At 38.6% G+C, this 13534-nt stretch overlaps 1 protein-coding gene across 1 annotated transcript in view; it reads left to right on the top strand.

The window, feature by feature from the left end:
- cacna1da (calcium channel, voltage-dependent, L type, alpha 1D subunit, a) overlaps nucleotides 1-13534 on the top strand; it is a gene marked incomplete at its 5' end in the record, with an annotated part of 60113 nt that overhangs the window by 17635 nt on the left and 28944 nt on the right. Inside the window, 14 exons of the mRNA XM_079482853.1 lie at nucleotides 782-885; nucleotides 4909-5075; nucleotides 7857-7931; nucleotides 9097-9181; nucleotides 9279-9305; nucleotides 9386-9546; nucleotides 9724-9949; nucleotides 10771-10978; nucleotides 11084-11204; nucleotides 11495-11585; nucleotides 11673-11706; nucleotides 11795-11825; nucleotides 11917-12043; nucleotides 12815-12944. Of these exons, the coding sequence (XP_079338979.1) occupies nucleotides 782-885; nucleotides 4909-5075; nucleotides 7857-7931; nucleotides 9097-9181; nucleotides 9279-9305; nucleotides 9386-9546; nucleotides 9724-9949; nucleotides 10771-10978; nucleotides 11084-11204; nucleotides 11495-11585; nucleotides 11673-11706; nucleotides 11795-11825; nucleotides 11917-12043; nucleotides 12815-12944 (1587 nt within the window). The remainder of the gene's footprint in view (nucleotides 1-781; nucleotides 886-4908; nucleotides 5076-7856; nucleotides 7932-9096; nucleotides 9182-9278; nucleotides 9306-9385; nucleotides 9547-9723; nucleotides 9950-10770; nucleotides 10979-11083; nucleotides 11205-11494; nucleotides 11586-11672; nucleotides 11707-11794; nucleotides 11826-11916; nucleotides 12044-12814; nucleotides 12945-13534) is intronic.

Below are 13534 nucleotides of genomic sequence, written 5' to 3' on the forward strand. Positions count from 1 at the left end.
CTGGTTCAAAGCAACTGGATTGGGTTTTTCCAAATGTATAAACCCTTCTCACAAGGGAATGCAAAATGCTTCCAAATGATATTAAGTAGTATTTATTAAAACCTGTTCTTTGGTTAATGCAAATATGGAATATTACTCACCCCAGTGTTATGCCAAACTTTGTTGGAGGACACAAACGCTATTTCGTAGAACGTTGGTAACCGAAAAACATTGACTCCCAATGACTTCCATTGTATGGACAAAAACCTGCAGAGACATTTCTCGCAATATCTTCTTTTGTGTTCCACTGAAGAATGTGTCATATACAGGTTTTGAATGACATAAGAGTGATGTCAGATATATATTTTTGGTTGGACTATCCCTTTAAGAGCTAGAAAAGAAAACCATTTGAACTGGATGTCCAATTGCTTTGAACCTTTGAATTTCCACTGAAAATGTACAAGGCATTGATCATTATATGAATTAACACGCCATCGTGAATGCCAAGAGAGGTTTCATCTCTGTTAAACATTGTATTTTATCTGGATTATTTCACTGAAATGTGTCTTAAGTTTGTGTTTGACACTTAAAATTGTCCTTTATATTCTGTTTTGACATAATGTATGTTTGAAATCAAGACACACTTACATCTTGTGTACTTTTTATAGTCCTACCAGCTCAAAAGTTTCATTTTGAGCAGGTCTTCTCTAGTCTTGTTTTCAACCGTTTCTATTTCAAACGCTTTCATTCTTATTTTCTCTCCTTCTTTCTTTTCTTCCTCTTTCCTCCTCTTCTCTCTCAGATGAATGATGCTATGGGTCTGGAGCTGCCGTGGGTGTACTTTGTGAGTTTGGTCATCTTCGGTTCTTTCTTCGTCCTGAACCTGGTTCTGGGTGTTCTGAGCGGGTGAGCAGCTCCTCTTTTCTCTTCACCGTAGATGCTGATCTCTGTTTTCACCTTCCCGTCTTTCTCCCCAGAGCAAACTCTGTAGCTCCATTACTGGGGTTTCTCACGGCTTCGTTCTAGTCTCTCCCTCTGGGTTAACTGTCCTATTTGGGCCCTTGTACAGGTGAATGACGCCATCGGCTGGGAGACACCGTGGATCTACTTTGTTAGTCTGATCATTTTGGGCTCGTTTTTTGTGTTGAACCTTGTGCTGGGTGTGCTCAGCGGGTAAGACCTCCACAAACCATGTGTGCTGTGGTGTGATGACGTGTGCTTCTTTTAACTTCTGTTTGAGGACAGTTTTTTCTGTAGATCTGCATGGAGTTTGATGACAGACGTGATTATGGAAGTGTATCTGTCGACACACAGTCATGGCCAAAAATGGCAGATGTTAAATATTTCCAATATTCAACTAAATTTGTGCAAAAGTACATCGATTTAACAAATATGTTTTTATATTATTTAGGAATGTACAGCGATTAGTTGTGTCTGATCATAAATAAAAATTTATTTAAGAATGATTTATTATTATATTAAATGTATTATATTATCATTTAAAAATACATACTTGAAATATATATTTATATATATATATACATGCATGTTATTGTGCCTATTTATATATACATAATTATTATACACAGTACAAACACAAGGATTATATAAGCAAAAACTTTTATTTTGCGTACGATTATTCGCCACTCATCGTTGTACAGCACTACAATATTTTTGTTTAAATATACAGATGCCTGGTAATATTTTCATCATATTGTGCCATTTGTTTACGTTGCCAGCGATGCATATTATTCAACAAATTCTTAATAATCTTTTATTAAAATGAAACAATTTGCCCTCCAAATTTGACCCCATTCTGTTAAACACACGCCCTTCCTCTAAAGCCCCGCCTCCAAACACGTGTCAGCACATTCTAACACATCAAATAATTGACAAGCAGAGACTTTTGTGATGGCCTGTGCTTTTTTCTCTCCTGGTTATTTAGCTTAGCGCTGTCACAACAAAGGCAGATGTCTCAGGACAACTAGTTTGGCGATATCTGTCAGGATATGCTTTCCAGAAATATCGCTTACCGCACCTTCAATAAAACCCTCCCGTCTGCAGTTGTGTTGAATGGTTTTTGCTAGTTGAAATAAGAGAAATCACTTCCCAGCGTTGTACAAACCGCAACAGATTCTGTTTTAAATTGGCGTCTTTACAGTAGAGATGTCTGCAACCTTTCATCCATGACTGTAGTGTACATCGCTTCTGTGGTGTTTGCTGTCACGTCTGCTGCCTGAATTGTTTTTCCATAGGCGTTAATAAAATACGTGCACAAGGGATATTGTAACACTTCACACTGGACAGAAGGACGATGCCGCAACAAGATTTGTGAGGATGAGGGTTTGATAAAAAGCCACACAAAGTATCTAGACGAGCAAACACCAGGAAATCACGGGAGAACAAGGTTCGGAACTAGACCGGTAACAAAATACAACTAGATCTGACAATCATCTTAACGCAAGCAAGGGTACATATAATGTCCATGGGATGGGTATCAGGTGCGGGTGCAATTCTGGCAGGTGCAAAGGATGATGGGAAATGGAGTACGTGAGAGTCAATAGTCCGGGTGAATCTGGGAGAAGGTGCTGATGGAGCGGGTGTCGCTGACCGTTGAGGAGAGCTTGTTACAGATATAAAGAGGCCTTTAAGAGAATAAATCATTTGAATATCAGTAAATTAATATAATGTGGTTTTTGGTACTAGAGCAAATTAAAATTCATGTTAGAGAAAAGCTTTGTCAAGTAAACCTTAGTAACGTTTAGTAAAGAACAACAGAAAGTTCTTGAGGTGGAAGGACGGATGGATGGAAAGGAGGAAGTATCATTCAGCAGACGCTTTTTTGCCAAAGCGACTTACAGAACATTCAGGAAACAATAAAATGTTATGTCACGGGGGAATAATGCAATAAGTGCCAATACCAAGTCACAGTTTTTTTCATAAAAGCCAGAACAAAACCTGTTGAGAGAGAAAGAGAGATTAGCATTCTTCACAACTTAAAAAAAACAACTCAAGACATTTATTGCATTCCACATTTATTTGACTAACCAATAAATGATCTCGTTGTTCATTCTCTCCCTTGCTTACTAGCGTGTTGAGAAAATGTTTATATGCGCTTCTTCTTGTAAGTCATTTCGTCTGCCAAATGAGTAAATGTAAATAAATGTGTGAGAGATGTGGTTGACCGGACTGAGTTTGTCAGAATGTTCAAGGAGATTTAGTTCCCTTTTGAGTAGGCAATGCAAGACGCCGCTCATATGCTGAGCGCAGGGTTCTAGGGGTCTCCCCGACTAAGGATTTACATAGTCGAATCAGTATTGTAGGTCTTGCGTATAGTCGAATCATAGATCTGTGTTTGTGCGCATGGGTGCATGTGGGGACGACACCAGGTGGTTGAGGGTACAGCGCAAAGTGCAGCGTGAAAAAACAATCACACATTCATTTACAGAATTTCTTTAAGCAAAATACACCTTTATAATAAATAAAAAATAAAAAATTAAACTAAACAAAATGAGCCAGAATCAAGTAAAAATGTGCAACAAATAGTAAAATGAATGAACGTTTTCCTCAAACATCACATAACAATTCTGTGCCACACAATACTAGACTTTCTTTAAAACTACTTAATAATAATTAATTATTTTCTATATCTCTGCAATTTTCTTTCTGCACAGTATATCTCCGTACTCCTGACACGCACGCTTGCTTTCAGTGCAGAGAATGACAAGTTCCGCCGTTCTTGCTATACGCGATGATTTTGGTTATATTACTTTATTATAATTTTTTTATCATTTAAGTAACTAACTACGTGCATTTACAGACAACGTGTTTATTCATATTGAAATGGCCAAACATTCAGTATGTGACAAATGTTTGGAAGCGGTGTACACATTCATCGCGCCGCTTCTCTTTACCGGTCTCACAGCACAGAAGACGCGGAGAGACATGATCCATACTGGCTCATAGCCAGAGCTTATATGCGCTGGGGGTTTTGGTACCCAACCCTAAAAATGTCCCATTTATTTACATCATAAATAATATTATATCGAAGATTCGACTGTGAGCTTGAATCAGGCTCCTCCTTTCGACTATTCGGGGAGTGAACTTGATTTGGGTTCCTGATTTCTATCTGCAGCAACAGTTCTCCTCTCATCTTCCTCAAGCACCCTGGATTCTCTGACCCGTGTGAAGGGTGAAATTTATCTCCTTCCATGATTTCAGGTGGTTATTAATATTCCAGCACAAGAGATGCAGGAACTGTGTTGCTGTGTTGTCTCCTACGGTGCAACATATGCATACTGCAGAGAATGCAGTCTCCTGAAAATAGGTTTGAATTTAATTGTTGTGCCGTTTTATTGAAGATGATTTAGACGTTCTGTGATCTTTTACACGTGTAAATTCAATTTAGCATCATCTGAAAGATACATGAGCCGTTGTGCACTTGCTGATACAATACTGATGCATTACCACCTGGTTATTTTTCGATGTGTTTTTTTAATGTTGTTTATAATTGTATTATAAGCAATCATCACTATTACTGTTACTGTATGGGCATGTTACACTTATTTTCGAGTTTCCAAAACCTTTCAAAATTCAACTTCTTTTTGTGAAACATGTGACCCTACCTGTCAAATCCCAGCTTTCTTGTGATTTCCTTCATAAAATCATCCTACGTAATGTAAAGAACGTACTGTGAAAATTGAACCGGGCTGTTTTAAATGTGGACTGAGTCAGGCCATGTCAAAGATTGAAATCATAGTGAAAGTATTACCGCAGTTAAAATTAATCTCAAAATGAACAATGCACAAAGACTTTCACAGACAGGGTCACATTGGTTATTTGAAACGAATGCACATTGGTTTGATATTTTGCTGTGTATTGCCAACTGTTTTTGGGTATTCTGATGTAAAACTGTGTTCCCGATCCCAGAGAGTTCTCTAAAGAGCGAGAGAAAGCAAAAGCACGTGGAGATTTCCAGAAGCTACGTGAGAAACAACAGCTGGAAGAGGATCTGAAGGGATACCTGGACTGGATCACGCAGGCCGAAGACATCGACCCTGAAAATGAGGATGACGAGGAAGATAGTAAACGCAATCGTGAGTACCCCAGGGCTTTTACATCAAAATATACTTCTAAGCAGATAGATAGTGTTCTACTTTCATACCGTAATTACATTTTCTAAGTACAAGGTTTAAAGCCATGGATGACATTACATGTAAAGACTCGCCGCGTTTTCCAGGAGCCACGGCAGACTTTAATTGGTCCGTCATGCCCATCAAACTAATGCACAGACGTCAGCAAGCCCAAAAACAGCTGCCTCGGGTGTATTTATGATGAAATACTTGAAGAGTTACTAAAGCCACAAGTCCTGTCTCTACCGCTGAAGTGCACACATGTCAATCAAAGTCAAACAGCCATTCGGTCAGAATGTGCACTAACTGAGTTTGATTCCCATCCTTAGGGCGTTTACTATTTACCAATATACTAAAAGTTTTGTAAATCTTCCCAACAGACCCCCTAATACTATCATCAATAGTCCCCACTTTGAGAATGCAAAACACATGAGATCTAGTACATGCATATTTATGTATTTAAGAAATTGTTCACTTTAGAATTAAAAAGTTTTTCTTATTAACTCATCCTTGTGTCATCCAAGACGTCCATGTCTTCATTTGTTCTGTAGAAACTAATCCAAGGTTGTGGAGGATAACAGTTCTAGATCTTCCTCCATATAATGGATTTTATGGGGGGCAACCTGATTTAAAGGGGTCGTATGACGCGGCTAAATTTATATTATAATTAGTTTTAGATGTAATGCAATGTGTATACAGGATTTAGGGCCGACTCACAATTCATGTCTTTTCTGCGTGCATATTCGTCATTTTAAATATTGACGCGTGGCAGGCGTCCGGAAAAAAGGTGGCGACACGGTTCCAGTGCCGCATTGAGATTGAAAAAATCTCAATTTTGCAGAAGGCCGCAAGCGCAGCACAGGTCATGTGACAAGAACCAACCGGCCGATATATACAAGCTCACAGCATTAATAAATCTAGTAGCAGAGTTATTGCAAGGTATTTTCAATGCATATAATCCATATAGGCTTCGTTTATACCTCCTCGTCTCTTCTGCTATCGTGGCCCATGTCTGCCTAGCGACGACAGATGCCAAAGTCCAGGCGCTTTGGAAAAAAAGGAGAACGCAGTCCAGCTCATGTTTTCTGCGCCGATTTAGACTCGAAATGTGAATCGGGCTTTAAGGTTCAAAAACGCTGGATGACATGAGGGTGAGTAAATAAGCAAATGAAGTAAACGTCTCCTTTAATAACCTCTTACTGTCAGGTTAATATATTTTTTATTTATTTAAAGTATCAGTGCAAGATTATGTCAAAACCAGTACATCACTGATCTGGATAGACCGGTTATTAGCTTAGGTTTAAGTTACCTTTCTCTCTTTTTTCAACAAAAGTGACCTAACCCAACAAAATAGTTCCTCCATAAATGCTGTCATCATTTACTCCCCCTTATGTCTTTCCAAATCTGTATGACTTTTTTCTTCTTCTGCCGAACACAAAAGAAGATCTTTTGAATATCCCCATTAACTTCCATAGTATGAACACAAAACCACAGAGACATTTCTCAAAATATCTTCTTTTGTGTTCCCACAGAATCAGGTTTTGAGCGACATGGGATTTGTATTGGGTATTGGGTGTACTGTGTCTTTAAATGAGTCAACCGTAAGTGACTCTGCATGGCTGGTAACCGACGGACGAGGCGAGTTTGCTGGGAAGGGCATGAAGTGGAGAAACTGAGCAAAATAAGGACTAATCCTAATCCCTTTTATATAAGCAGCACACATGATCGTGAGCGGTTCAAGCCGCTGCCACAGTAGGCCACATTTCACCCATCGCTGTCACTGAAACTGCAGCGAACGCCTTTCTTACCTCACCGCTTATTTCTCTCTCTTTCGGCTGGTTTAGATTAGCTCTCTGGATTCTGAAAGGGCTCTTTATATATAAAATAATTGATCGATACAGACCCAAAGAAAGGCTTGGCATAATTGCAGGAATTATTCAGAAAAAGTTATACTTGTTTTACACTACATTTTGTTTGTCAGTGGGATTCTACATTTCATTTAGAGTTCAGTTGTTCTGCTCTGTTTTTTATTTTATTTTTCTCAGTCTGTTCTCAGGCCTGTATAACGTATATAATCATTCAAAGGGAAAGTTTACCCAAGAAATCAAATTCTGTCATCATTTGCTCGCCCTCATGTCATTCCAAACCTATATGCCTTTTCTATCTTCCAAACATACAGGTTTCAAATAACATGAGATGCTTAGATCAAAGCTTAAAGCGCAAAATGATAAGATCACATTAAAAGGATTATTTTAAGTTTGCATATGTACTGATATGATTACAGTACCATTTTAAAAAACGTATCACTTCAAAAAAGGTTTGCATTTTCAGGCCCCATACACATACAAAGTTTTTCATTTTTCGTCGAAAACGCTTTTTCGTAGACGCTCCCTTAAACGTGGCGTGCAGTGATGATAATCAAAGTTTAGCTTTGTCTCTATAATCGACGGCATCATCTGATCATTTGAACCCTTGCTCAATTCTTTCCCTAAATTCATAGCCCTGATGCAGTGACACTCACTGTAACTAACAAATACCCATCATCCTTTGCTCCGTTCCAGCTTACCAGTGGCCTCGATGTCGATGTTGTTTCTTGTTGTTGTTAATGGTTGTGTTGGTGCTGTTTTTGTTCCTGTGCTTAAACCTGTGTCGATGTTGCTGCTCGCTCTGCCCCGTGACCGTGTGACCGTGCTGCGACTGTGCTGTGTAAATCGTGCATGGGCTTTGGGTGCATGGGAAATGAAGGGGTTACGCTGGCCAGCCTCATGGAGAAGAAGAAGAAGGGCTTTAACTTTTTCAGCCAGTCCTCTGACACTCATGGTAAATCCCCCCACCCTCTCTGACCCTTTGAATCGTGTGTGTGATGACCTAATGATTTGTACGGCTAGATCATCAGACAAATAATGATCTGATTGGATGAGCCATCTTAAAAACATTTGTAATGACCACAGATTCATTGATTTCTATAATAGTAATTGATTTGATATTAATTTCAGTATTATTATGACACTGGAGTACCTGTGGTCAGAAATCATACTGTTTAACACTTAATCTTATAACAATGTCAATTTAAGTCTTTGTTTTACTCGTAAAAGCCCATGTGAAAGTTTTAAATGTTTAAGTTAATGTGATGATGCTGTATGTCAGCGTGATGTTAATGTGAACGCTGTGATGTGTGTATACTGTATATGCCTTTTCATGCTTTGTGTTTCGCAAGCGTATTTCTCCCCGACCATCAACACTATCTTCTTCATTATTCCTCAACGCTGGTGTTTTCTGTCGCCTTCTTCCTGCACTGATGTAGATTCCTCACCGCCAGTGCCTCGAAATCACAGTCAGAGATCAGATCTAGCCCAAACCATTTTTTTCCTTTTTAAGATCCCACTTCAAGTAACTTAAAATGAGCTCAAACCTGGTTCACCGGGCATGTGGTCAGCGGTTTGTAGAACAGCTTCCGTAAAGTTTGATCACACATTTATTTGAGGGAATGGAGAGGCGAGCAGAAGCCTCATTTTATCGACGGACACTCGATTTTGTTTAAGTGAAAGACAGGGCCGTGATCAAACGTTTCACTTTTTTTGTCCGATCTTTGCAAGTTTATTCTCAGAACACTGAAAAACACGGAGCATAACTAAGCTGTCATAAGAGCAGGGTGGGTTACAGATGTCAAAATGAAAGATTAATCATTATTGTGCCAGGGCTTAGAAATTACCTCCATACAGACTTTATTTTTCATACTGTTTTTTTTATTCACATACTCTCTCTATCTCTCGCTCTCTTTTATCTGTTTCTGAATTAATTTTTATATCATTTACAAAAAGGATTTAGCTTCTTGTACAATGTCTTAAACCAAATTTTCTTGTGTTCCAAAAGGCAAAGAAAAGTCTAATGCTCATATTCAGAGGATGTGTGAATGGAGTTTTAATGCGGTGATGTAAAAGTTTATTTCGCGTGTGTTTGATAAACCTCATGTTTGTGACAATAGCTAGTATGCCGGCGAGCGAGACCGAGTCCATGAACACAGATAATGAAAAAGTAGATGAGAAGGCAACATGTTGTGGCCCGACATGGTAAGATGGCACACAACATACAGCGTACTGTATAATATCTTATTAAAATGTGAATATTCTGATTGACTTTCTACCTACAATTTGTTTGGATTTGCAGTCAGAAAATTTCGAAATCAAAGTTCAGGTGAGTAACGCTGTGGTGTGATATTGTCCTTCTGTCGTTCAAAGTTTTATCTCGTCTAACTTTACTCCCTCTTCATACAGTCGGCGCTGGCGGCGCTGGAATCGGTTATGTCGGAGGAATTGTCGTTTGGCAGTGAAATCGGTGCCGTTTTATTGGCTAGTGATCATTCTGGTTTTCCTCAACACTTTAACCATCTCCTCTGAACATTACAACCAGCCCATGTGGCTCACACAAGTACAAGGTGAGATCTCTTTAAAGTTTAACTATTTCCATCTCGATGCTAGAAAAATGTGCTCACCGTATGCATTGTACACAAATTGTGAATCGCCCTTAAAACCACTCCAACTGTAGAGAACATCCTCCTGTGATCTGCTCCTCCTCCTCACCGAATGCTCTTCTCTGATTGGCTCTCCTGTAGATGTGGCCAATAAAGTGCTCCTGGCCATGTTCACGAGCGAGATGTTGGTGAAGATGTACAGTCTGGGCCTGCAGGCTTATTTCGTGTCCCTCTTTAATCGCTTTGACTGCTTCGTGGTGTGCGGAGGCATTACAGAGACGATCCTGGTGGAGTTGGAGATCATGTCACCTCTGGGCATCTCTGTGTTTCGATGTGTGCGACTACTCAGGATCTTTAAAGTCACACGGTAGGATTTGAATGAATGGAAAGTATTGTAACAAAAAGTATTGTTGAACAGTTCGGCGACACTTGAATGAAATGTTTCTTGTTGGTCGGAATGTTTAAATATTTAAAATTCATTTTGTCAAAAAATACTATTGTGCAAACATATGTGCAAAACCTTTATTATATAAAAATCATTTAAAATGGATGACTTAGGCTGAATACTGGAGAAAAACAACAATATAGAAGCTCTAAAATAATACCAAATTCTGACTGCATTAAAGTTTGATTTATTAAGAATTCTTTTATAATTCCCACGGTTACATTTGTGTTATCAAATAATTTTGAATTTATGTTTATTATATTATCTGGAAAAATATTAATAAGTCAATCAATTTTATTAGTTGTGTGTAAATTGTGATCGGCGATATATTGATGGATAAAAAATGAATTAAGAATACATTTCTTTTTGTTTTATTGTCACTTTGTTTTGCAAATATCTAAACAAAAACAAAATAAAAAAGTGTATTAAAAACATCTGTAAATCGCTACAATCACTGAAACATTTCCTGAAAAACAGCACATTTGGACAAACAAGGTTTCAGAAAGACAGCGATGATGTGAATAAAATAGCATTCACATCCTGATCTACCTAACTTATAGTTCCAGATGAAACCCACCAGACAAACATTGCTTTCCTTTGCACGCATTCTATAAAAAAGAAGATAAGAGTTAATGCAAAGCACCTGTCTGAGTTTGAGTAGTTTCAGTGAACTTCCCTGACAATGAAACACTGTCGATAGTGTGTATGTGTGCCCTTCTCACAATCGTCTCTGTGTCCTTTAGTCACTGGGCGTCTCTCAGTAACCTGGTGGCGTCTCTGCTAAACTCCATGAAGTCCATCGCCTCTCTGCTGCTGCTGCTCTTCCTCTTCATCATCATCTTCAGTCTCCTCGGGATGCAGGTGTTCGGCGGCAAGTTCAACTTCGACCAGACGCAGACGAAGAGGAGCACCTTTGACAACTTCCCTCAGGCGTTGCTCACTGTGTTTCAGGTGGACATGGCGATATGCTAAAGTCGCTAGCTAATACAGGATCTGTTTACTAAGTCGAAACAGAGGTCACTTTAGTCTCTGAATCTGTTTGTATGTGTATCTCAGATCCTTACTGGTGAAGACTGGAACGCTGTCATGTATGACGGCATTATGGCGTACGGCGGACCATCGTCGTCCGGAATGATCGTGTGCATCTACTTCATCATCCTGTTCATCTGTGGAAACTGTATCCTATAGAAACACATAACTCAGGACAGAACTGTTGTTCGGTTTGGTCTAGAAATTATTTGTTGTTTCAGATACATAACTGTTGTTTTTTGTTGAAAATAAATAAATCTCCTTTGTGTTTGATGGAGATAAGTGTTTCAAATACATGACAGGAGGGTGCCGTTCGCAATGGCAACTAGATTTTTCAATGACCTTTGGTTTTCCACTGTTATAAATATATTATAGGTTTTGCTTTTCTGTGTTTCTTTGATATCAGGTACTTGTTTTTCTTAACATGTTGTCATCTAGACATTCTTCTGAATGTGTTCTTGGCCATCGCTGTGGACAACCTGGCAGATGCCGAGTCTCTGAACACAGACCCCGTTGATAAAAAGAAAGGGTAACAAATCGAACCCGGTCGAGGTCATTTATGACAGCGCCTGCTGCATGTCTGTGCATTTTTAATGTCTTTGTGTTCTTTTTGAAGGGATGAAATTGATGAAAATGAGGATGATGTCAAGGTTAGTAGTGCGTTTGTGACAGGTGCACAGTACGTGTTTGTGTGTGTTTCTCTAGCAGGATTTATCAGCTTTGCTTTCTTTCCTCCAGCCCGGAGAGGAGGATGAGAAGGACGATGCAGGTAATAAACAGCTTGATCACGTGACCGTATATGTAATGCGATGTTTAGTATTTTTAGACCGCATGTCCTCATTGGTGTGTCTGTGTCACAGAGGAGGACGAAGACGAGGTGGACGTTCCCGTGGGGCCTCGCCCAAAAATCTCAGAGATGGTAAAGAAGGAGAAAATCACACCGATCCCAGAGGGCAGTGCGTTCTTCATCTTTAGCAACACAAACCCGTACGTGTGACTTTTTATTGCGCATGCACACGCACAAGTGACAAATGCTTTATTTTATCATTTTTGAAGATGTGTTTTTATGTAATACACATAAACAGAGATAAGAAATAAGTTTTTTTTCAACGCCTGTCAACAGCCATGCTTCTTAAATTGCATTATTTGATAAAAATTATATATATATATGTGTGTATTAATTATAGTGTGTTCCTCATGTAAAAGGAATTGTGTTGATGTTGGTGGCTTAAAGGCAGGAATGTCTCTTTTTTAACCATAAAAGAAAGGCTTTGGGTGAGGGTCAGACTTTGTTTCATTGCAATTTAAACCATGTGTCATGCTGTCAAGTTTATTTCTATAGCGCTTCATACAGTTTGCAATGTTGCAAAGCAGTTGTTGTAGAAAATCACTAAAAAAAATTTAATATTTTATATAGAAATTGAGAAAAAAGGAAAGATAAATATACAAATAATTAAAAAAAGTTACTGCTGTGTTGCTTAAAAGTGAATATGAAAAGTGAAGAAACAGAGCATCTTTTCTGTTATTTTAACCTGTTTCTCCAGTTTTCATTTTCTGCAAATAGAAACAATGTTTCTTTGTAAAACAGGGGGAAACACATTGTTAGTAAAATGACAATTTTACCCAAACACATACCTAGGAATAGTACATTTAAAAAAACAGAAATATTTGTGATTTAATTTTAGCGACTGTACATAAATACAAAGATATACTGTAAACTTTTTAAGAAATGTACGTAATGTTTTTCCTTCTCTCTAGATTTCGGGTTGCATGTCACAAACTGATAAACCATCACATCTTCACCAACCTCATTCTGGTTTTCATCATGCTAAGCTCCGCCTCCTTGGCAGCCGAGGATCCAATCAGAAACTTCTCAGCTCGCAATATTGTAAGTACATGTATGCACAGTCAAAAGGTACAAACTACCATGACAAAAGATCAATAAATGATTCAATAAAGACTACAAATGTCTATTTTGTCATATCAAGTAAACAATCTTGCTTAAAGCGGCAGTCCGGAAGATTGGCTTCTTTGTCGCCATCTCAGTTTGTAATTGCTATTGCAAGTGATGCGTGGAGGTATTTTCTTTATGTGAGTTGTGATTCGGCACTGCTCAACTGCACGGATGAGTCTGATGTTTTGTGAACCGGTAAGAATCGTCACTGTACATCAGTAGGGCGTGATAAACATAACAGAAAACATGGCAGATTATATAACATGAAAAAAATAGACCTTATATTAATAGACAAATAGACCTTAAACAGACCCAAATAGCGCAAAACTGCCGTTTTGGCTGGAAGTCGTTTTTTGTTATGTCTCATGGAAACTCCTGTAACGTGAACCTTACAGAAGACCCCCGAACGCGACCGCGGGTCTCAAATGCCGACAGTTACGGCCATATATCATTCTACACCATACAACCATATATACATAAACTATACGCAAAGCCTTAATACTTTAAAAGAAAAATTACACGAG

This window comes from Barbatula barbatula, assembly GCF_947034865.1.
Source record: "Barbatula barbatula genome assembly, chromosome: 20".
In the NCBI taxonomy this organism is placed as follows: domain Eukaryota; kingdom Metazoa; phylum Chordata; class Actinopteri; order Cypriniformes; family Nemacheilidae; genus Barbatula; species Barbatula barbatula.